This window comes from Otolemur garnettii, unplaced genomic scaffold, assembly GCF_000181295.1.
Source record: "Otolemur garnettii isolate 467f Iridium unplaced genomic scaffold, OtoGar3 scaffold00030, whole genome shotgun sequence".
NCBI classification, from domain to species: domain Eukaryota; kingdom Metazoa; phylum Chordata; class Mammalia; order Primates; family Galagidae; genus Otolemur; species Otolemur garnettii.
Genome location: NW_003852425.1, coordinates 6,922,742 through 6,948,005, shown reverse-complemented (window position 1 = coordinate 6,948,005; position 25,264 = coordinate 6,922,742). Strand labels below are relative to the sequence as shown.

At 44.1% G+C, this 25,264-nt stretch overlaps 1 protein-coding gene across 5 annotated transcripts in view; it reads right to left on the bottom strand.

Moving 5' to 3' along the window:
• The window catches only part of MCC (mutated in colorectal cancers), a 137,988-nt gene that overhangs the window by 90,161 nt on the left and 22,563 nt on the right, over positions 1-25,264 (bottom strand). For all 5 annotated transcript variants that reach the window (XM_023512732.1, XM_023512730.1, XM_023512731.1 and 2 more), the window contains exons 2-3: positions 19,073-19,186; positions 6,830-6,972 (exon numbers count right to left, since the gene is read on the bottom strand). In XM_023512732.1, the coding sequence (XP_023368500.1) occupies positions 6,830-6,954 (125 nt within the window). In that variant the 5' untranslated portion in view covers positions 6,955-6,972; positions 19,073-19,186. The remainder of the gene's footprint in view (positions 1-6,829; positions 6,973-19,072; positions 19,187-25,264) is intronic.

The following is a 25,264-nucleotide window of genomic DNA, read 5'->3' as shown; positions in this document are numbered from 1 at the left end:
AATACGCAGTATTTGTCTTTCTGAGTTCTCTGGCTTATTTAACTTAATGATCTTCCTTCCTTATACCGCAAATTACAAGATTTCCTTCTTTTTATGGCTAAATAATATTCCATGTGCAGACATATCACATTTTCTGTATCTATCCTTATCTTTTGATAAGCACTTAGGTAGATTCTGAATTTTAGCTATTGTGGATAGTGCTGCAGTGAACATGGGTGTGCAGATCTCTCTTCGATATAGTGATTTCATTTATTTGGATATATATATGTGTATTGAGACATATACACATATATTTGGTGGCAGAACTGCTGCAGCTCTGTGCTGTTTTCTATAATGGCTGTAATAATGTATATTCCCTCCACAGTAAGGGTTCCCATTTCTCTACATCTTTGCCACCATCCATTATTCCTTGTCTTTTCAATGAAAAAGCCTTTTAACTGGGGTAAGAAGCTATTTTCTTCTGTTCTGTAGTTCATTTCCTTTGCCGTGCAGAAGTCTTTTAGCTTGCTGCAGTCACATTTTATATTTTCCTTTGGTTGCTTGTACTTTTGAGGTCTTACTCAAAAAAATCTTTGCCCAGAGCAATGTCCTAGAGTGTTTCCTCAATGTTTTCTTCTAGCAGGGTCAAAATTTCAGGTCTTAGGTTTACATCTTTAACTCCGTCTTAAGTTGGTTTTTGTATATGGTGAGAGACATGGGTCTAGTTTCTTTCTTCTGCATATGGATATCCAGTTTTCCCAGCACTATTTAGTGAAGAGACTTTCTTATCCCCAACATATGTTATTGGCACTTTGTTGAAAATGAATTACCACAGATGTTTAGATTTATTTCTGAATTCTCTATCCTGTTCCATTATGTTTTTATGCCAGCACCATGCTGTTTTGGTTATTATAGCTCTATAGTCTATTTGGAACTCGGATAGTGTAATGCCTCCAGCTTTATTCTTTTGCCCAGGATTCCTTTGGCTATTTGGAGTCTTGTAAATTTTAGATTTTTTTCTATTTCTGTGAATAATGTTTTATTTATTTTGATAGAGACTGAAATGAATTTGTAGATTGTTTTGGGAAGTCTTGACATTTTAACAAAATTAATTCTTTCAATCCACAAGCATGAATATCTTTTTATTTCTTTATATCCTCTTCAATTTCTTTCATGAGAATTTTACAATTTTCCTTAAAGAGATCTTTCACTTCTTTGGTTAAATTTACTCCTATGTATTTTATCATGCTTGTAGGTATTATAAATGGGATTGCTTTCTTGATTTCTTTCCAGATTGTTCACTGTTAGAATATATAAATGCTATTGATTTTTTTTCTTAAGTAAGCAAACTTTGTAACTGAGAAAGCAATTGACTCACCAATTCCTATTTATTGTGGTCATTTTTTCATACATGTGGTTATAGTTTAATAGATTATTCTTTTACATGCCCACTGCAATATGTACATTATACACCAACAAGAGAGTGCACACAGGCACACAGGCAGCTTAGTTTAAGATGCCTGTCTTATAAATTAGATAGGTACCAAGTACTTCATGAAATTAGTAGTTTTTACTCAAAATGTCAGCACTCACCAATTATAAAAACAGAATTTTGGTTGAAATCTACATTAGTTAGGAATCCATACTTATTTTGGTCACCTGGAATTTTGGTGTAAATGTGGCCAGAAATTAGTCTTATTCTTTGAAATACTATTACATGTGTACATTCTTCAAGTTATGTAGATATTCATGAAGAGAGATTTTACATATAAAAGAAATACATTGTATGGAATTGCAATTTATTTGGATATATTGTGGGGGAAAGTGAAGACTGCATTTCAAATGCTTTCGTAAATCAGGTTGAAATAAATGCTACTGATTTTTGTGTGTTGATTTTGTATCCTGCAACTTTACTGAATTCATTTATCAGTTCTCACAGTCTAGTGGAGTCTAAGATTTTTTAACTATAGGACTGTGTCTGCGAATGAGGATAACTTAACTTCTTCCTTTCTGATTTAGGTGCTCTTTATTTTTTTGGAGAGGACATTCAGTATTATGTTGAGCAATGGCAGTGAAAGTGGGCATCTTTGTCTTGTTCTAGATCTTACAGGAAAGGCTTTCAATTTTTCCCTGTTCCAAATGACGTTGGTAGGTTTGTCATATATGGCCTTTTTGTTTTGAGGTCAGTTTGTTGAGTGTTTTAATTATAAAGGGATGTTGAATTTTATGCAATGCTTTTTTTTTTAGCACCTATTGAAATGAGCATGTGGTTTGTGTTTTTGGTTCTGTTAATGTGATGTATCACATTTGCTCATTTGCATATATTGAACCATCCTTGAATCCCTGGGATTAACTCTACTTCATCATGTATCAGTCTTTTTAATGTGTTGTTGAATTTAGTTTGCTAGTATTTTGTTGAAGATTTTTGTGTCTGTGTTCATCAGGGATATTGACCTATTGTTTGTTTTGTTTTGTTTTTTTGCTGTACCCTTGTTTGATTTTGGTATCAGGGTAATAGACACATACTTTCTTGAAGTGGGTTTTTAAGGTGTATGAATGAAAAGATCCACTTCCCCTTTCGGTTCCTGGATCCAAAAAAGCAGCAGCAACACATCACCAAGGCATTGCAAAAGGTCATCTCTCTGATGGTGCCATAGCTGGGCCTGCTATGGTGTGGATTCAGGCCCTGATGCCACTTGCCACCTGACTTTTTGTTATGGACTAAATTGTGTCCCACTAAAATTCTTACGTTGTAGCCCTACCCCCCAGTGTGATGGTATTTAGAGATGGGGCCTTTGGATACAATCGGGGTTAGATGAGCCTGTGGGATACTGCTCTCAGGAGAGGATGAATCAGAGAGCTTGCTTCCTCTTTCTCTCCTCCCTTTATGTGAGGCTACGAAAATACAGCAAGAAGACAGCCAGAAAGAGAGGTCTCAGTGCAGAACTGAATTAGCTCGTGTCTTGATCTTGGGCGTCCTAACCTTCAGGACCGACTGTGAAAGATAAATTCCTATGGATTAAGCCACTCAGTCTACAGTATTTGTCACGGCAGCCCACGTTGACTGACACACCCCCAGAAGTCCTCCTTTGACTTGTAGTCCCTTGGATCCCTAGGGACTATCATCAGCTCAGAGCCAGTGTCCAGTTATCACCCAGAGCATCATCTCTGTCTTTACTCCACTGCACAGTCTCCCATCTAAGTAGCTGTAGGTCAGTTGCGGTTCTCTTTGGAAGCCGTGAAAGCAAGGGCAGGGCTGTATACATCCTCCCCCTCATCCATGGGCTCTGGCTCTGTGAACTGAGTCAGGTAAGAGAATTGGATAAGAGGCCATGACTCTCCACTGTGATGACAATTCAAGTCTCTGTTCATCAGGCCAGAGTTTTTTCTTCTTTTTTTCTATATAAAGATAAATAAATCTTTAGCAGGCTCTCGTTTATATCAATTCTAGAGACTCCATGATCATACAGCCACTAGCAAAGATCCCTACAAGTCAAACATTTTGAATACTACTGTGGCGCTATTGATCAACACAGTAACCAAGCCCACTGTGACTCCTGTAGGTCAGTGGCACCAAAGACCATGTTTTAATGATATCATCCCCCCTCCAAATTTCCAACTCCTCAGGCGTCTGAACTCCTGGAGTTTCAACATCATCTAATGTAGAGTACTCTGTTGAGGATACTTTTAGTTAATCTAATTGCTGGGGCTGACAATGAATCCAGAATCTTTGGTAGGAACAGTCAGATCAATAAAATCACCATCAATCCAACACTGTATCTCTCCCTGCCTGGTCTAGAACCCTGAGATCCTAATCCCACACGCATTTCCCAAGTTTCTAGGAATATAAATAATAGACCTTTACAAATCTTTTGGTGTTTAAGGTATATTTTTCCAGGTTAGATTTTCTATTTGTCTCCTTGGGATATGATGAAATCCGACTATTTTTGGGGTTAAAGACAATGATGAATTAAGTAGGAATGGGACATGAATTTATCTGCCACTTCTTACCTGGAATGAGTTCATCACAGAGTCCCCAATCAAGGTAGGATGAGTTTTATCACATGGGAAGGGAATATATAGGCCCTAGGTATTTGAGTTCTTTTGAATCTACCCAAATGTTCCCATTTAAATCCTCACCATTTCATCTTTTCCTACCAGTACTCAACTCTTCACTTAAGAGTGCTGATGTAGCTATGAATTCAACTTACACTGGGATTCAGCCACCTGCAGTGTGTGATTCTTGGGCATATTAGCCTGTGGATGTAAGAGACAGGAGAGTCCAGGATAGTCACAGAAGGTAACTGGTTCTTTGATTGTGACTTGAGATAAAAATTTTAAAATGATGAGACTGTTGTTTTCTTTCCTTAGCAATTCCTAAGTGTGGGAATACCATAGCTTACATAAACTACTCCCTTATTAATGATCTTTTTACTTTCTCCAATAAATTCTTAACTCAGACCAGACTAAAGTGACAAAAAAAATCTATATGGTATGAGTATTTTACGTGACCAGCATGACAATCAGTTCTCCAGACCCTGGGTATTCTAGGGCAGTTAGTGGCCATCCAGGGTGCCTGGTTCCTACTGGGCCTATCACAGCATATTAGGAGCTGAGACTGGGATCATTAATTTTAGGTGTCAACTTTACTGAGTTAAGAAATCCCTGCAGAACTGGCAGAGCACTGTTTGCAGGTAAGTCTGGGTGTTTCCAGAGGAGACTGAGTGTGTTGGTGGACTGAGTGGGGATCTACTTTCAGTGAGGGTGGTCACTATCCAGTCATCAGGGGATCTGGGAGAGAAGAGAAAAGGAAGCACTCTTTCTCTCTCTCTCTCAGAAGGGGGGTGCTCTTCCCTTGCTCTCCTGTGGCAGCACTCCAGGCTCTCTAGCTTTTAGACTCCAGAACTGGCACCTGATACCTTCAGGTTCTCAGGCCTCTGGCCTCAGACCCAGAGTTACACCAGGGTTTCCCTGACTCTGAGGAAGGCCTGTGTACTCGGACTGAGCTGCACTATGGCATCCCAGGGTCTCCAGCTTGCAGACAGCCTGCCACGGGACCTCTCAGCCTCCTCCAACACGTGCATCAATTCCTCTAGTAAATCCCCTCTCACATCTCTATCTCTAGATCGATATCTGATTGGTTCTGGCTCTTTGGCAAACCCTAATCTGAAGGCCAAACCTATTCCCTGGAGGGCTGAGGGCTGAGAATGAAGCTTTCGTGTTTGTTTGAAAAGCACATTCTCTAACTTCTGGAGTTCAGAGGACAACAGGAGGTTTGCATCACTAGTCCACATGCCTTTGTGCCTTCCCGCCTTGTGGGGAGTCCCCTCAAGGAGAGGCCAGTTCATCTACATACATGAAAATGAGAAGAATTTAATGTGACATCTCCACAGATGCAATCTTCCTTTAAATAAAAGACATCACTAAATGTCTATGGTCAAGAAGCTCACTGTATTTTAAAGTGAAGCAGTTCAGTCCTTACACTCAATTGAAACATCTTGAAATGGAGCTTTTTAGGTGATATGTGGTGCATTTTTTCCCCACAACTCACTGAGCTGATTTGCTTTCTCTTCTCAAGTGTTTAAAAGTGTAACATGTTTTAATGGAAATTACAAATTTGCCAATGTCCTTTCTCAGCCTCCTTTAAATCTGCTGTAATTATTTCTTCAGGCTGAAAATTCTTCTCTACTTATTTTTAACCTGCAATCATTCTGAAGACCAGGATACAATTTAAAAGCCTTGAGGTTCTAAATGAGAATATGAAGTATATTGTGCAGCCCCAGCTCAGGGCAAATTTTTCCACAATTTTTTCCCAGAAAACACATTCCCATTAGTACCCTCGTCGAGAAGCCCTGTCATGACTGTGACTTTCGGAGTTGGAACAGAATACATCCCAAGTTTCCTCTGACTTCTGGAAGGAGAGTTCTAAGTAGCTGCCTCTAAGTCTGTTTTAATTGAGGCTCATATAAACACTCCGTGAACAAAGCTCTCCTTCTCCGAAAAGGTAGGTGCCCACCCTTTGCATTCCTCAGGCTCTCCCCTTGAGCACAGCCGGGAAGATAAACGTTCTCATCCTTGGCTCCATTAAGTCACTTATAGCAAATGCCGGCTCTGCTCACCAGGGCAGGCACAGCCCACTCAGCACCGGGTATAGAAGACTCACTGCCAGCTGATTAACAAGCAAAGGTGGCAAATCCCTACCCGCCAGTTTCATAGAAAGAAAATTAAGTAAAGACAGAGATATTCTGGGCTCTGACTCCACCTCTACCTTCTGTTAAATGTAATTGCAAGGCACTCAAAATTTTTAAGCTGTAGCTTTTTCACCAGTAAAATGATGGATCAGATCTTGCCCCCTGCTTTAGGTGTCTGGTTAAGAGGATAAGTCAGTGTCAGTAAAGCAACTTAAGGTGAGTTCATAATGTAATGAGATTATCTAGAAGCCCGTATAATGCTTAGTTATAAGCCACATTCATAAATCTCTCAAAAGCTCAAAGGGAAGCAAACAGTTGGGTGGATAAAAGGTGTTGGGTGATAGGGATGCCAGGCCCTAGCACAGAACTCGTTAATAAAACATTTCATCCACCTTCTGATTCTACACCCTTATCAGTAAACTAGGATCACACCCCCCAGTCTGTTTACCTTTCAGGGCGAGTGTAAGGATCAAAATCAGAACAGAATAATGAGGTGAAAGTATAAGGTTAGCAAAGCAAAGATAAAGTACCTTATAAATGGTAGAAGTCTTAGTTACAAAGAGAAATCATTAGGATTCATAGGGCTACTTCATGTCCAAGGCCAAGGTCACAGCACAGAGGGGCAGAGCGGAGCAGAGGGTGCCCTGGCGCACATGTACCTGATGGTGGTACCCTGCAGGCGGTCTATCTTCTTGTTGAGCTCAGCGATGACACCGTGCAGCTCCGTGATGCGTTCCTCATACCGAAGTGTGGTTCGCTCCTGGACGTCCTCATGCTCTCTCATGAGGTGGGACTGCTCACACTGAGAATGAGAGAATGGGGTGCAAGTGCCGGTGGGTGAGTCTAAGTTTTATGGCCACAAACCATCATGACATCAACACTGAGTATGCCCCAAATAAAACACGCCTGCTCAGTGGCTGGGAATCCCAGGAGACACACAACAGCCTAAGTTTTCAACGCCCCTGGTGGACACCTGCGTCTTTGCCTTTCTAGTGCCCTTTCTCTCTTTGGGAAACTGTCCCTCCACACTGTACACATTCTCTAGGGGACTAACCAAGCACTCTGCTTTCCCCTCGCCAAGAAACAGGCAAGTGGCCCAAGCCGGAGTCATCAGATACCTTCTTCTGGGAAACTGAATCTTGAGTGAACAGACATCCGGTTGCATGGAGTGACTCACCAACAGCCCCAAAGAGACTGTCACTTAGTTCTGGCTACCTGTATCCCCGACCTTCCTTCCACACTTCCTTGATGGCTGTTCAGTTTCCCTTTTGCAAATTCACATCTTTTTTGATGAAGTTTGCCAGAGTTTATTTTGGCTACTTTTTGACCAAATAATCCTAAATGGTATGACACCATGTCTTACCTGGCTGGGTTATCTGCAAATTTAGTGCTTTCATTATCCTTTCCTCCCAGAATATAAGCTCTTGGAAGGCAGGGACTGGGGGTTCCATTCTCTAGCCTAGCACCAGCATGTGGCTGGGAATCTAGGAGCTCCGGGGAATGAACAGATGAGGACACTTCCTGCTGCCCTGAAGACAGCTTTGAGGAAATGACAACAGAGGCTGACAAGCTTCCTTTGCTTAGCATTTGATGAAGAAGCAGCAGATGTTACAAAAACTTTTTTTTTTTTGTTAGAGACACAGTCTTACTTTGTTGCTCTTTGGCAGAGTGCCATGGTGTCATGGCTCACAGCCACCTCCAGCCCTTGCGCTTAGCCGATTCTCTTGCCTCAAGCTGAGACTACAGGTGCCAACCACAATGCATGGCTATTTTTTTGTTGCAGTTTGGCCAGAGCCGGGTTCAAACCCACCACCCTTGGAGCCACAGGTGATGCCCCCTACAAAAACATTTTTATAGCCAGAGTTTAAATTCTAAGGAACTCGCTCACCTCTTTGACGTCCCTCTACCTCCTCAGCCCCCACCTGTTCCTGTGCATTTAATCTCGTTTACCTAACAGCAAACACTGCTCAGTGACGGGACAGGCAGTGTGGCTTGAGCTCTTGTCTACTACAGTCTTAATTAATTTCCTGTCAGCAGAGGAATTTTCATTTTATTTCATTTTCGGTAAGTTTCCTTAATACCAGGAGCCAGATGTACTTTCCAGCTCTGCAGTCTGCCCCTCCAGGCCCAGTGGCAGGCAGGGCCTGGGGAGACTTCTCACCCACTCCCTCCAACGTCCTCCTTTCCCACATCAGCACCGCCCAGTGACTAACAGAGACGGAGCTCTCAAAGATGAACAGGACACTGCAGTAAGCCCAGCTCAACCTGCAGACAGAGGTCCCCCCACCACAAGAAGTCTGAGCAGTACAACTGTACAAGTCACAGAGGGGACCACACCTTAACCACCTGGTACAGCATAACTTCTTGGGGGTCACTCGGAGCTCCAGAAATAGGACTAGAAGTGATGAGGTTGCTGACAGCTGTATCACTGACCTCAGTGGGACAGTCACTCTCTGAAAAATGCTGATGTAAACTACTGCTCTCAGTGACAACCTGAAACAGCCAGTGACCTCCACTCCAGGTCAAGTGTGCAAAACATAAGCGGGAATAAAGGCAGGGACAGAGGAGGAGTGGCAGCCCTGCCTGCACCCGTCTTCCCGAGCAGCCACACTGCAATAGGCCATCAGTGCTGTCTTCGTGAGTGTACACCTTTTTCATCTGACACACTTCAAAAGGAACAAGAGAAGCCCACAAATGACAGTATTTCCAAGACAGTTTCTGTCCATAAATGAGAAAGCTTCGTACTTCCCTGGCACACGCCCACAGTGGAGTATCTGTGAGCTCCTGCTAAGACGCTCTGCCCCGCCCTCAGGGTGGTGGGTGAACACGCACCTGTGTGGTGGACACGCTCACAGAGGCCAGCAGGGGACCGTAAGGTGATCCCAGGGCGGTGCCAGCCTCTGACCAGATCTCTCCCACGCCATGACACCTGCCTGGCCACATTGTTAGCTGTCTTTTTGGTTCCCCACAGTCAGTTCTCTGGGCTATAATTGAGTGGGAAATGCTTCCTCTTGTCCACGGTGAGCTCTTGCTCCCTCCTAGTTTCCACGCCTTTTTCTTTCTGTGCAATCTTTACAGGTCAGCAGGCACTACCGCCACCTAGGCTGACAAGAAAGTACAAAATCCAATTCATGATGAAAGCGTGCAAGTAAGTACAAAAAAGGCGCACGACCAGCTGGTAGCCACCAGAGGACCACCCTTCAGCATCCCCCTTGACCATCAGAGCTGCCTAAACCATAAGATCCTATGTGGCTGCCCCGGCTGTAGAGGGGTCAGATGGAGACAGAGCAGGCTGGCTGCTACCGCACCATCCTCTCCCTCAGACTGCAAGGCCTGGCTGCAAGGCGTGGGCATGAACAAGAGGTACAGGAGGGCCAGGAACAGTGGCTCACCCTGTGATCCTAGCACTCTAGGAGGCTGAGGGAGGTAGATCCCTGGAGCTCAGAAGTTCGAGATCAGCCAGAGCAAGAGTGAGATCCCATCTCTACTAAAAATAGAAAAACTAGCCAGGCATTGTGGTGGGCGCCTGTAGGCCCAACTACCTGGGAGGCTGAGACAGGACGATCTCTTGAGCCTAGGAGTTTGAGGTTGCTGTGAGTTGTGACTCCATGGCACTCTACCCAAGGTGACAGAGACCCTGTCTCAAAAAGAAAAAAAAAAAAAGAGGTAATAGGAAGCCTGCTGACTCAGTTAGATGAAAGAGCACTAGTAGCTAAAAGGAGAAAAAAGGACCCAAATTGTATCAGGAGTTCATTTGGGAGAAGCAACAAGAACATATTGGAGAAAAAATTCTCTTAGCAGAGGGCAAAGATTTTATTTGGTTTATGTCCCTGTATTTTTTAATGCTTTTTCATATGGTGGACAGCCTCTAGAATACTCCCTCTATGAATATCAGAGTGATTCCTTGTTTTGTTACATAGTATTCCATAAATAAGGCTGGGCTGGGAGGAGGTGATTCTGACGCATACTTTGAAGGGACCTGCAGTCAGCGCTCCCGGGTGGACAAAGAATCCCAGACTTCTCTTCAGGAGAACAAGAAGCATAGACTGAAGTGTGGGGTGGGGTGGGAAGAAGGGATGGCAGAGCGGCACCCTGGGAGACCTCTCCATGGACAGAGAATCCTGGAAAGCCACTGTCACAACAAACCCTTGGCCCTTGTACGAAGGGCTGAGGTTCACCTGCACAAACCCACACCTGCTCATTGATACTCTTCACTCATCTGTGCCAGCCAGGGAGAGGATGTAGCACTGATCTCACAGCTCAGGGAAGATCCTCCGAGCGTTTCTGACCTGAGACACGGCAGAGTAACTCCCACCAGGGCAGCAGCTGGAAGGAAACTAGCCATCTCCTATAGGAGCCAGAGAACCGGACAGGACCCACTTGTTAAACAGCACAAGCATCACCCCCAGGCACGAGGCCCTGAGTGTGGGAGAAGTGAAAAAGTGGGTGGCACTGAGGCCAGATAAGTTCCTCCAGGCCCTGCTGCTGCCCCTCCCACCCTGGTGACTCTCACACAGGCAGGAATGGCCTCCTGGGGGTCTGACTCTGTTACCACGCTCTGGTACCACCACTGCTCACTGCTTCTCACTACCCAGTTTCTGTGACCTGGAGAGCATTTTTCACCAGGGAGGGCGTGACATCTCAGGTGTTCTGTTCCATAAGGACATAGGCTGGCCACACTCAACTCCACACCTCTGTCGCAGAGTCACCTGTGAGCAGGTGCCCCAGAAGAGCCTCATTCGGAAGGTAATGTATTAAGGACACCCAAACAGGCAAAGAGGGTATTACTTCTGGGATCACTACTCAACATTTACATAAACCTTCCAGTTCTCAAGTTAAAACTTTATATTACAGACATTTAAAAAATGACAGAAGATACACCCATTTTTTCATAAACCCATTAACAATTGTTTCCCCAAATAGCATTCATCTTCCTCTAGTGTTTTCTTCTGTATGTGGGGTTCCACCAGGACCTTTACTGGTGGGGTGACCAACAGCCAGGAGAGGCCTTCCCCAAGACTCTGGTTTGCCTGCATACACGCACACAGTGGGGTTCTACTTCTCCCTCTGAAGCTGAGGACGGTGGCTGGTTTAGGCCACTGAGACACTAGTGAATACACACCACTTTGCCTAAAAGCCTTTGACGGTTCCTGCAGGATTTATTACCTTGCCTTTCCAGGCCATGGCTACTAACAACATACCAGATGGTAGAGGCCTATCAGCTTAGGAGCCTGGGTGGGGACAGCACAGCACAAAGCCCCCTGCCAGGCCCAGAAAGCTCCTAGGAAGATATGAGAAATAAAGCTTTGATAGTTTAGGCCACTGAAAACTGGGGATTATTTGTTATCATTGCACATCCTGACTGATACAATCATTTGATAGATGAGAAAACAGATTAAATGTGAAGCAATTATTTATAACCCAGGTAGTAAGCAGAACTCCCACCCAAACTTCTCTGATTTCTGTGTCTGCCACCAAGAGTTTGAAGCTGTTGTAGTCACAATCATCTCCCCTCTATTTCTCTCTCTCTCAGCTCCCCAACCTGTGGGTTTATATTTTCCTTCCCATTTGCCTAAGGATCTCAAGGGGTACCTTGGTCTCATACCCCGAAATGCCTCTGATAAACTTCATGAAACACGAATCTTAGGGCTTACCATACCAAACAAGAGCTAGGAAAACCCAAACAGTTCTTTCCTCACCGCTCCCCCCCCTCGCCCCCCGGGGAGGATGGAGACAGAAAAGGAGACCCAAGGTGGTGAAAAAGGATAATTCAAAATCTCTCTAGCTGCCAAAGTCAATTATTCAGAAACAACTTACTTAGCAGCCCCTGGTATCAAAGGCAGTGTTTTCTAGAAAAATTTACAAGTCAGGGGTTATTTTCTTTTCTCTACTGTTCGGAAACACACTGTACATTCTACTGAACAAAACAATTAAACAATACCCTACTATTTTTTTTTTCCTACTATTACAGGTAATTGCCTCCAAGGTTCCCTCTCCTCCTAGACTACATTCAATTTTTGACTGATCCTACGGGCAACAAAGCCGGAAGGAGAAAGCCTATGGTAGCAATGTCTTGCCTGCCATGAATTTCTGAAGGTCAGTATCATTGGGCATCTAGATTTCTCCTGAAACTCTAGAGACTTTCAGTTTGAAAGGAAAAGAAAAAAAAAACAGAGATTGGATATAAGGATATTTTGGTTTTCCTGAAGTCCATCTGGCACTTAAGTTTCTTCTCAAGATCTTAGCTCTCCTATCATGATGATGGAGCAAATTAAAAATCCATATAGATGCTTGTGTCTACCCACACAAACTGGTGAAATTGCCTAAATGCAAAAATGTTAAGTAAAAACAAGCATCATCATTTCAGCTGCTGAGAATAAAACCCTTTAGGCTGATCCCTGCTATTGCTGAAATCTAGGCCCTGAGTTAGCCCAGAGACAGACCAGTCTAAGAATGCGAGTCACTGGAAAAACCCTGCTCCATGTGGTCATGCTAAGGAGCTTTATGGTTTTGTTAATGTTCTTCACTGCGTTTTATCTCCACAGAGGCCATGGATCTTTCATCATCACATTAGTCTCAACTGTCAGACCTAAAAGCGTTATGAACTGGATTCCTGCAAAATGCAATGCCGTCGTTAATTTGTTAATCCTCTCTGCCATCCTGGGAAGGAGGCCAGTACCCCTACCTTTACAAATATGGTAACAGTGATGTTACTTCCTCAGGGTCACAGTGGATTGGTAACAGCTAATCCTACTTGGGGTATTTCCATCCTCACTCTAAGTTCTGGCTCAGGTTCCCCGCTAAGAGGAAGTGGGGACACCGAGCAGCTAAACAAAGAGGGGCAAGTACAAATGCAATGCCATTAACAAGCAGCTAGAGCAGTTTACTAACGGGTAGAGACGTGCAGGTAAGGAATGGAGTGAGGCGACCCTCACAGAGAAAATGCATGCAAACTGCGTCCATCATTAAGTTATCTCAGAAAACAAGAGAGAGAGAGAAAAGAAGATACTTTCATTTCGTTTAATGAACACCATGCTATATTCTCTCCCTGAAAGCTGACAGGTGGAAAATTCAGGAGATTTGCTTTCCAAAGATAGAGAGATTAGAAATAGAAAGTATTCCATATTACTGCTCACCAATTTCAACGGGGCTGATAATGTCTGCTATAGCATTGTCTATAGTACTTAAAAATGCAGTAATTTAATTTAAAATAATTATATCGGTCAAATCAAGATCATATATGATCTTAGCCAGTTTCCCCAAAGCTTGGTGCCCACCGGGCTACTATATATAATTTCAAATGGATGTACCTGTCTGTGTACCTGGTCAGCTCAGGAGAATAGGGATATGTTGTTTTCAGCCAGTAAGTTTGTAACAATTTGTTACACAGCAACGAAAAAATCAATACAGACATATTTTGTCTTTCCTATCATATTGGTATCGGGCTCTTATCACTATTCTCAAAAGTCTACCTCCAGGTTGAACTCATTACCATGTATAATGAACCTTGTTTTATTCAACCAGTTCCAGAGTCACCATTAATTATTCAAAAGATGTTGAAGCTCTTTTGATAGTATTTGATGAACATAACCACGATTTACATTTTACATTTTAATCATAGCACTATAATATTTAGAGAGCTGGTAAAACTTACTGCGGCCACAGAGCATAAATTTACACATGAATTTGCTATTCCACAATCTGGTAAAGCCTCAAACATAAATCATTTACCAAGGCATGTTACACAGAAAGGATAGCATAGTCATTTCATTGTTCTTATTTTTTTTTTTGCATAAAAGAATATAATTAGGCATTATAAAATTTCAGAAGTAGCTGGGTACAGTGGCTCACGCCTGTAATCCCAATACTCTGGGAGGCCAAGGAAGGTAGGTCACTTGAGATCAGTGTTTCAGATCAGCCTAAGCAAGAGTGAGACCCTGTCTTTACTAAAAAATAGAAAAACTAGCTGGGTGGGCATTGTAGTGGGCACCTGTAGTCCCAGCTAACTTGGGAGGCTAAGGCAAGAGGACCTCTTGAGCACAAGAGACTGAGGTAGCTGTGAGCTATAATGAAACCATAGTACTCTACCAGGGCAGTGGAGTAAGACTCTGTCTCTAAAAAAAAAACCAAAAGTTTTCAGAAGTGAGGTGATAGAACACAAAACCAAATGTAAAATGAAAATTGCATTTCACAAATGAAGACTCAACTGGAAGACACAAAAGAGAGAATAAAAATAACATATAATATCCCACAAGAACAAGAAAGTTAAATTTAAAAAGAGAGATATAAGGCTGGGTTCAGTGGCTCATGCTAGTAATCCTAGCACTCTGGGAGGCCAAGGTATGAAGATCATTTGAACTCAGGAGTTTGAGACCAGCCTGAGAAAGCACAAGACCCCATCTCTATTTTAAACAGAAAAATTAGCCAGGCATTGTGGCATACGCCTATAGTCCCAGCTGCTTGAGTGGCCAAGGCAGAAGGATCATTTGAGGCTATGAGTTTAGGTTGCAATAAACTATTGTGATACCACTGCACTCTACGTATGGTGACAGAATGAGACTGTGTCTCAAAAAAGTGGGGGGAGGGCGGTGCCTGTGGTTCAAGGAGTAGTAGGGTGTCAGCCCCATATACCAGGGGTGGCAACTTCAAGCCCAGGCCTGGCAAAAAAAAACTGCAAAAAAGAAAATTTTTTTTAAAAAAAGTGGGGGGACAGATATAAAGGATTTAAGATGACTGACATTTTTGATAGGCAAAGATGGTCTAAACTACCAATAATAGAAGTCCCCGAAAAATCAAAGGGGGAGAACTAATATAGGGTGCCCATAAAGTTCATGCACAATTTAAATAGGTCACACCCAGACTTTATGGCCACCCTGTATTAAACAAGGTAAAAAAATCTTTCTGTAAATTAAAAAAGGATTTCAAAACAATACACAGCAAATCTAAGAGTATCAAACTGGAATGATTAAGACTTACTGTAGTAAAACTTGCCAGAAACAAAGAAAAAAGGAAAGAAGGAAGGAAGGAAAATCCTTTCAATATCTAAAACAAATGTCTTATAAGAGAAAAGAGTTAGATTATTATCAGACTTTGGTAGTGGTAATAACGCTCTCTGCCAGAAACAAATAGAGCAATATATTCAAGGAAATAAAAGATGAGCCAAGCATTTTATACCCAGCAATATGCCTTTCAAGTATGAAGGGCATAGAGGCACTGTTATTAACATGGCAAGAACTTTGGGGAAATTATTCCCAGGAGTCCATCTGAGGAAACTACTAAAAAATAAGTTTTGGGCAAAACCATAAATTAATTAATTAAAAATGGAGGGACACGGACATAGGAGCTATGGTGAACACTAAACATACAGTTACTCGTAGAGGAGTAAAAGGCAACTAAAATGGGAGAGTGTATGACACGATGGCTATATGGACAGGCAGCATTGATATAGGACACCTATAAAAAATGAGGGGAATGAGGAGAACATAATGGAAGAAGAATTTTAAAAACTCTTTCCCCTAACTATTGGTAATGATAGCATTAACGCTCTTACTCTGTTTCCCAGGTGGCTGCTGAAGGTGGCAGGGGGCAGGTGTTGGTGCACATGGCAGAGGCTACCACGTGGCCATCACAGCCAAACAGGTACAGCTGGGCCCAAAGGTGGTTATTGTGCATTGCGAGGGCATCAGTGTTTCTGGCAATTTCTACAGAAACAAGTTAAAGTACCTAGCCTTCCTGAGCAGGCAGATGAACACCAACCCATCCTTGGCCCCTATTGTTTCCAGGCACCTGGCTGCGTTTCCTTGGGGGGCTGTGCAAAGCCTGATGTCCCGCAAGACCAAGCGAGGCCAGGCTGCCCTGGACAGCCTCATGGTGATCAACAGGAATCCCATCTTCCTATGATAAGGAAAAGTAGATGGCTGGTTTCTGCTGCCCTCAAGGTTGTGGGTCTAAAGTCTGGGAGAAAATCTGTCTACTGGGGTGGCAGGCAAAGGAGGCAGGAGGCAGGCTGGAAGTGCCAGGCAGTGACAGCAACCCAGGGGGAGAAGAGGAAGGAGAAGGCCAAGACCCAGTACTGGAAGAAAAACTGCCCACTAGGCTATAGGAGTAGGCCGAAAAGAACGTGGAGAAGAAAACTGACAAATACATGAAGGTCTACAAGGCCCACGGACTCCCGGTCTGCATCTGGTAAAGACTCCATTTCTCAGAATAAACCCAACAACAACCCCCCCTGAAAAACCTATTATTCTGGCTCAGCGCCTGTGGCTCAAGCAGCTAAGGCATCAGCCACATATACCTAAGCTGGCGGGTTCGAATCCAGCCTGGGCCTGCCAAACCACAATAACGACTGCAACCAAAAAATATCCGGGCGTTGTAGCAGGCACTTGTAGTCCCAGCTACTTGGGAGGCTGAAGCAAGAGAATCGCTTGAGCCTAGGAGTTGGAGGTTGCTGTGAGCTAGATGCCACAGCACTCTACCCAGGGTGATGGCTTAAGGCTCTGTCTCAAAAACAAAAAACACACACAAAAAAACCCTATTACTCTGAAACTGTATATAATGTAGGATAGAGCAAATGAGTAATTATGTGATATTCTAATTTTATGATCCCCTGTAACCTTAAGAATTAGGATTCTCAGTGCGGAAGAAAGGAAATACAGATAAAATACAGATAAAATACAGAAGTAAAAATACCCTGTAGTCTGAATTGGGACTGAAGGTATTAGTATAAATTCTTAAGGTATTTTATCATCTTCAATTTTACACACATATATCTATGTACATTAGTAAATAATTTCCTGGCTCTGTCTACAAAACAGACATGAAATCAATGAGAAACTTAGAAGCAATGAGCATCCTCACGACACAGACTATGATCTTGACATAGCATTTCCTGCTGAGAGAAATTATGGTTGCTTGAAAATGTTTAACCCCAGGTTTGGGCCAAGGAACGCACTATGGGAGCCTGGAACAACCAGGAGGCTTGTGTTAAAAGAATCAGGAGCTCAACTGAAGAGGCTCTTAGTGGCTAAAGATAATGCAATTGGAGTTTCTCTAAGAAAAATAATTACAATGGGTTGAAATCCAAATATGCTTAAATACATAATATTTCTAAGAAAATAAGTTGGCTTATTCCCAGGATCATAGGGAATCAATTTATTATGTTAAAAAATGTTAAAGAGGCTCGGCGCCTGTGGCTCAAGAGGCTAAGACGCCAGCCACATACACCGAAGGTGGCGGGTTCGGGCCTGCCAAACAACAATGATGGCTGCAACTAAAAAATACCCAGGCGTTGTGGCGTGCGCCTGTGGTCCCAGCTACTTGGGAGGTGGAGGCAGGACACTCGCTTGAGCCCAGGAATTGGAGGTTGCAGTGAGCTGTGATGCCACAGCACTCTACCCAGGGTGACAGCTTGAGGCTCTGTCTCAAAAAAAAAAAAAGTTAAAGAATCAAGTGCTTATTCTGCTTTTCTTCTGTGAAATATACCATGTTTTAACACATAGTAGGTTGCAGGAAATGTCTCCATAAAGGCATTCTAATTAATAACTGAAAAACAGTAGAACTAAAATATGATTTTTAAAGTAAGTCCTAACTAATAACCCTAGTCATTGAGGATTAACAGCTGGTAACATCACAGAAAGATGAACAACCAGGCATTTTGTGCCTCCCGGTTTTAAAAAAATACCCTTTTATAAGTCTTGCCAAAACGATTGAAAATGAATTTGACTTCGCCTGTGGCTCCAGCTGCCAAGTTGTAGGAAATACAGGAAACAGAGGAACATGGTGACCTATACCCACAAGTGTGCAATCAGCAACATCAGACCATCCAAACTGGGAAACTCTGGTCAAATGATCAGATTTCACAGATGCATTAAGAAGCAAACAAAGAATGGAGGGAAAATCAAAAGATTAAGAGATATAAAGGAAACATGTATTTTTTATTTTTATTTGGAAACACATTTTATTATTTATTTATCTATTTATTTTTGAGACAGAGTCTTATGATGTCGCCCTGGGTAGAGTGCTGTGGCATCATAGCTTACAGTAAACTCCAACTTTTGGGTGTAAGCAATTCTTTTGCCTCAGCCTCCCAAGTAGCTGGGACTACAGGCACCTGCCACAATGCCCAGCTATTTTTTGGTTGCACTTGTCATTGTTGTTTAGCAGGCCTGGGCTGGGCTCGAATCTGCCAGCTTCAGTGTATGTGGTCAGCTCCCTACTCACTGAGCTACAGGCACTGAGCCAGGAAACACGTTTTTTAAATGGGCAAGACTAAAACTCTATCATCTAGGGATGCAAACTTGAGTGATAAATGACTATAAAAGTTATGGTAGTAGTTACCTTTGTGGAAGAGAGCGTGGAGACCGGGGTGGGACACACAGGGTAGCTTCTGGGGTCATTAGTAAGTTCTATTTCTTGGGCAGCAGTTATGTAAATGTGATACATACTGAATGCTTATGTCACCCCCAAATTCATAGGCTTCCCCAATGTGATGATATTTGGAAGTGGGTCCACCTCGATGTGATGATATCTGGAAGTGGGGCTCTGGGGAGATAATTAGATCACAAGGGTGGAGGTATCATGAATGGGATTAGCGCCCTCCTGAGAAGGGGCAGAGAGATGACCTTGCTTTCTCTGCCATGTGGGGCACTGTGAGAAGGTGGTCATCTGCAGGCCAAGAACCCAACCAGTGCTCACCTTGACCCTGGGCTTCCCCGCCTCCAGAACTGCAAGGGATGAATGTTTGCTGCTTAAATCCTGGTCTATGGTTATTTGTTATAATAGCCAGAGCAGACCAAGATGCAGTGTTCATTAAACTGTAATTTATTTTGTGAGAATTTCTACATCCACATTTATCTTAAAATTTTAAAAGTTAATGAACAAAAACCCATATCCAGATCCTTTACCTGTGCCTTGGCCAATTTCTTTTCCAGAAGGTCCCGTTCCCGCTCTGTTTGCTGCAGACGTTTGTTGAGCTCCACGATATCTCCCTTCAGTGATGCCAGGGCTGCCGAATGGAGCTGTGGGGACAGAAAGGGCCAGGGGTTAGATGGTGCGGCACAGGCTCACTCCCCCCAACCCTTCCCTGTAACTACCACACCAAGATAAAAAAAAAAACAATCATTCAAAAGGGGACACTTTCAGGAATGAAAGGAAGTGCTATTAGTCTCAGGGACAACAGACATAAGTCAGGTGGGTTTCAGGCAAGCTGGGAACACGGTCACCCTGAATGTCATGTGTGGGCACTGGGACCTAATTTTGCACGGTATATTCAGGCAAAACTCCATCTTCCAATAACTTGCCTCAAGTGATCCAGGGAGGATAATCTTAAGAGCTAGAGTGCAGCTGCCTGGCAAAAAAGGGCAGAATCAAACTGTCACCTCTGGAAGATATGAAAACTGAAGGGGCTACATTCAGTCCCCCAGACTGCTACATGCACAACAGACCAACAGACAGCAGCGGCACATTAAAAGTGGGAGGGCTCCTTTTTCAGATGGTTTCTGTTATTCGCTTGTCACTTCCTCTGCCTCACTGCCCCCAGCTGACTGCACTGTCCAGATGCTTCTCACGTGCTAGCGGGCCCAGAACCAGAGCCCTGCTCCATGATGCTATGAAAAGACAAACCAAGAATCTACCTAGATGCCCGACCCCAGTCAAAAGTCTCCTGGGCTATGTTAAACAGAAAGTTCTCCAGCTGATGAACAAGGCCCCGAGGCACTTACGGGCTCCCAACCTGTTTGACTTTTAGGTTTTGAAGACTCAGCTTCAGCTACACACATACCTGCCCTGCTTTTAGGCCAATGGATGGGACTGTCTGAGACCAGCACACAGAGCCTGGGGCACGGCCTGAAACCTCCTATGCCCTCCCTGCCCACTCCAGGTGGAGCCCAGACCATCCCCTCACTGAACTCCACATTACATTTGGGTGAGGAACAGGAGTAGGACAAACCTCTCCCCTGTTTACAGGCTTCCTTTAGCTTTGTCAACAAGGATTTCAGGAAGTGAGCAAATATGTTTGATCTTTAAAGGTGGATGCAGGGCTGGGTGTGGTGGCTCGTGCTGGTAATCCGAGCACTCTGGGAGCCAAGGCACATGGATCGCTCGAGCTCAGGAGTTTGAGACCAGCCTGAGTCAGAACAAGACCTTGTCTCTACTAAAAATAGAAAAACTAGCCTGGTGTGGTGGGCACCTGTAGTCCCAGCTACTGGGGAGGCTGAGGCAGGAGGATCACTTGAGCCCAGGAGTTTGAGGTTGCTGTGAGCTATGATGCCACGGCATTCTACCCAGGGAGACAGAGTGAGACTCTGTGTTTAAAAAAAAAAAAAAAAAAGGTGAATACAGGACAATGGAATGCAATTCAACTTTGAAGACTGTCATTTCCTGTTTGGAAAAATGGTCTTTTCTGCGACCTCCCCTGCACACACTGCACGTTTGCTGCCAGGCATGCCAGTGAGGGTGGGGAGGGGCAGGAGCTGCAGGGTTGGGAGTGGGGTTTCAAGGCAGGTATTTTATCAGGCTGTAGTAGCAGGGAATGGGCCTTAGTTACGCTGGAGCTGCAAACCAACAGATCAACAGCTGATGTGAAATCAAGAATGCTTGAAATTTAAAAAAGAAAATGTCAGGCAAATCTGGCTGTATTTGCCTTCTCATGGAGGGCTAAGGCTGCTCCAAAAAGGTCACTTTGGATTTTAGATGCCAGATTTTGTGTGATGATTTCTCAACACAAATACCAGAGTTCCAGTTGTATAGCATTTTTGAAAGTGCTTCGTCTCCAGTGTGATGGAAAGGAACCCAAACTCACTCCCTCCGAAAGCTGGGTTGCCCTCTGAGCCTCTGAACTGTCAACCTGAGGATTCTCCTTCAGAATCTATGACATGTTACACTATCACATCAAATCTCAGGAGAAGATTGGCCACTTCACCTCTGGGGAGAAGGACAAAATACATTGAGAGCAGGAAACGTTCCATAAGAAATACAGCAGTGGGCCCAAGGAGCCTGGCTGCGTCCCTCCTCACACCCCTCCCCCGCTTCTGGACAGAAGGACTGCCTGGAGGGGCTGGGGGCCAGGCGGGGAAGCTGTGTGCTCCTCTGCTGACTTCACGAGCTGGGCCAGATGGAGAGCAGCTGTTTCTATCACCCACCCCGCAGAGAGGTCCAGGATGGGCCACTGCCACGGGGCAGGGCACTGGGCTTGGAGCTGATGATACCTTTGGGTCTCCAGACTGCCAGGGAGAGCTGTGGGATGTGCATGGGGTGGGAGAATCCCTTCGCTTCTCCAGATGGAAGGTGTCTATAAAATGAGAACAGATTCCTGAAGAATCTCATGAATGTGAAGAGCAGGAATTTGTGGTACATGTTCATTTTCCACCCAGTTATAGTGATGACACACTCTGGAATCTATCCACGAACCTCAAATGAGAAATATCTGAACCAGATGCCAGCTCCGTGACCCCACATAAGGCTACAACTCAGAGATGGGAGGTGGAGGCAGGGAAGAAGTCGGCAAGCAACTGCAGGGTGCTGTGGAGAAGTGGGCTGGCCGGCCACTCCCTGACCTCCAGAGCATGGAGCAGGAGGCCAGCTGCAGGCCCTGCAAGGCTGAGTGCTGGACCTCAGTCCCTGTGAATCTGAGGCCACAGCTCTCTCTTCCCACTTTATCACTAACTCAGTAATCAAACGCTGATGTGACTCTCCTTCTTGTGGGTTTTGACCCCCTTTCCTCTGGCCACGCTGTTGGCATCCCTGCAAATTCCAGAGCTAGAGTGTCTTCAAGTGATACCACGAGTAGCATGAAGGCACCTGTGTTGTGCGTCAAGGCAAGCATGAAAAATAAGAAGAAAAGAGGTCCTCCTGGGAAATTTTAAATTTTTATCGATATATAACTGTACATATTTGTGGGGTATATGTGATATTTTGATACATGCACACAAGGTGTAAGGATCAAATCATGGTATTTAAGATATCCATCATCTCAAACTTTTATCAATTCTTTGTCTTGGGAACATTCCTGATCTCTTTCTAGCTATTTTGAAATATACAGTATGTATTATTGTTAACTACAGTCGCCCTAGTGTGGTATCAATCACTAGGCCTTAGTCCTTCTATCCAACTATACGGTTGTACCAACTAATCAACCTCTCTCTACCCCCTGCCCACCCTCTGGTAACTATCAGTCCACTCTCTACTTTCATGAGATCATTTTTGGGTTTTCTAGCTTCTATGTATGAATGTGAGCACGTGCTATCTGTCTTTCTGGGCCTGGCCCATTCCACTCAGCATAATGACCTGCAGTCTCATCCATCTGCTACACATGGCGGGATTTTGTTATTATGGCCGAATAGTACTATTATACTGGTATTCTCCACCGTATTCTCTTCATCCATTCACCTGTTGATGGGCACTTAGGTTGATTCTATACCTCGGCTATCATGAACAGTGTTGCAATGAGCACGCTGGTACAGATATGCCTTTGATATAATGGTTTCCTTTCCTTTGGATAAATACCCAGTTGTGGATTGATGGATTGTCTATTTTTTACAGTTTTCTCAGAAACCTCCATATGGTTTTCCATAATGGCTGTACCAGTTTACACTCCCACAAGCAGAATATCAGAGTGCCGTCAGGGTAGTTTTGAAAAGGACTGACAGTGGGTTTAAATAAATCCTGGAAAGGTAAATTTTACTAAAGCAACCAAAAATTATCAAATATCTATATACCTGAAGTTACATTTATGTCCATTTTGGGGGTCCTTTTAGTCACACCCTGGTTTTTGAAATGGCCTCTAACTTGAGTGGGAGAGCCAGACCTGAGCTATGAAGTACAAGTGAAAGAAAATGTTTCTTGAACCAGAGGGAAAGACAATCATGTGCTGTCTGGAGTCTGTGTTTGTGTCTTCCTCAACACAGACTTTTCTTCATCCTCAAGACTAAGATCCTGATTTTTAGCTGGTCATATTGCTGCTCAGCTGAAATACCCTGGTTCCCACCCTTGGATGCAGTTGGAGCTGGGTGTTGCCACATGGCAAAGTTTTGGCGAATGAGATTAAGTAGAAATACTGTGTGAGAGGTTTGGGGAAATCTTGGTACCTCATGTGATGGATGGAGCTCTGGCAGCCATCTTGTGCCATAAAGATGAGCTTCACACTCTGGGGAGCTGAGAGGTGTCTGAGTCCCTCCCAGCTTGAGGAGAAATCCTATCAGCTTTGGACTGCCTAACCCCATACCTCTGTAACAGCACTGTAAGAAATAAACCTTTGTCATATAAAGCATTACAGGTTGAGATTTTCTGACAAATGAAGCTGATCTAATCCTAATTTACTCCAAATCAGATAAACTTGGGTTCAAATCTTTCATGCTGCTTGTTGGTGGACCACTGATTTTCAACTGATGTGCTGTGAGAGGATCTTAGGTGTGTTGTGAAATTTTTTTTTTTTTTTTTTTTTTGCAGTTTTTGGCTGGGGCTGGGTTTGAACCTGCCACTTATATCTGGCATATGGGGCTGGAGCCCTACTCCTTTGAGCCACAGGCGCCGCCTACTGTGAAAACTTTTAAAGATCGTTAATTAAATTATTTTCAGAAGACGTTCAAAGCAGATTAAGTATATTTTTTTACATTTTTTTTGGATAAGCATAATTTAAGAGTGCTACAGAAGTTTCACTATAGGTTCAAGTGTGCTGGAAGATTAAAAAGATTGAAAACCAGTGGTCAACTGTCTCAGGCAATTTATTTAATCTCTTTGCTACACGGTTGTCGTACAGACGAGAGTAAGACTGCCTCTATGAAGTGACCAGAACTGTGTCCAGAACCAGGTAAGCTCTCAGCAAACGTGCATCTCCTTTCCCAGCCAAGTCTCAAGACGACAGCAATTCTCAGTCAACAACCTTCTCAGGCCCCACCAGAGGCGCTGAGAGACACTGTGAGTGAAACAGTCCTGTCTTATGGAAGCTCAGTGCCTGGTGGTGTCAGCACAGGACTGGGAGGCCTGTGGCTGATTTGCAGATTCCACTGAAGTCCTAGGAGCTGACAGCCAAGGCTCTTAATTCCTATAAAATTTTAACATGAGGTCTAAGCAAGCTGGATAGGGCCTTGACACTTGCTTCTTCAAATCTGAGTCTAGTGAAGGCTGTAAAGCCACATGTCCTCACGTTTCTGGAGGCAAAGGCCCTGATTCCCTCAGCTGTTCTGAGCACAGCTTCACATTCATTTCAGCGTGTATCCAGATGAAACTAAACTACCTAGACATTCAGTTTCAAGCTAACAGCCAAAGGGCTGTTATTTTTGGATGAAACATTTGAGTAAAATTTCACCGTTCAACTGGCTGTAAGCATGGGTCCACTTAGCTTCCGACTGATAACGTTCCGTGGCGGGCCCCGGTGAGAACTGAGCAGTGCCCTGGTGACAGCCCCTCCCACTGGTTCCCCTTGTCCTGAGCAGATAGATGTCTGTCCTGTCCCACACCTGGTGTGTGACAAAGGGCTTCATGTACGTACTTCATAAAATGCCCTGGGAACCCAGCAGCCTGGCAACTCTGAGAGCCCCTCAGGCATTGCCGTGTGCTTATAGTGATATGGTGCTTCTCCAGGGCGCTGCAGGAAAGGTGAACGTGTGCCCATACTGTCCAGCATACACGGCGCTCTCCTGGGTGCCATCTCATTTGACCTTCACCATCATGCCAGGCCTCTGTGGCCTAAGGGGAAGCTGTGCTCCCAACCTGCTGAGGGACAACTACTTTTCCCATGAACCACAGTTATAAAGAGGATGCAGGCCTTGAATCCAGGCCCCCAAATTACAAATCCACCATTTGGTTCCTCTTCCTGAGGTTTTAGTCTACCTGCAAAGGGGTCAGAAGCTTCTGTGGCCGCAGCTCAGAGAGAAGGACGAGTTCCTCCCCAGAGTGTGTACCCTACCCAGATGCGGGTACCGCCTGAAACCTTTTGGTGCTAATGGCAGGGCCAGTCCTCCCTGGGTTGTTGGGAGGTGAGTGCATCCAGGGTAAAGGTGCTTGCTCTTCTGTTCCTTGGTCCAGCTGTCCAAGGTGCTTGTGTAAGCTGTACATTCAGTGCCAGGGTGCTTCTAGTTCCCTCCCACTAAGTGACAATG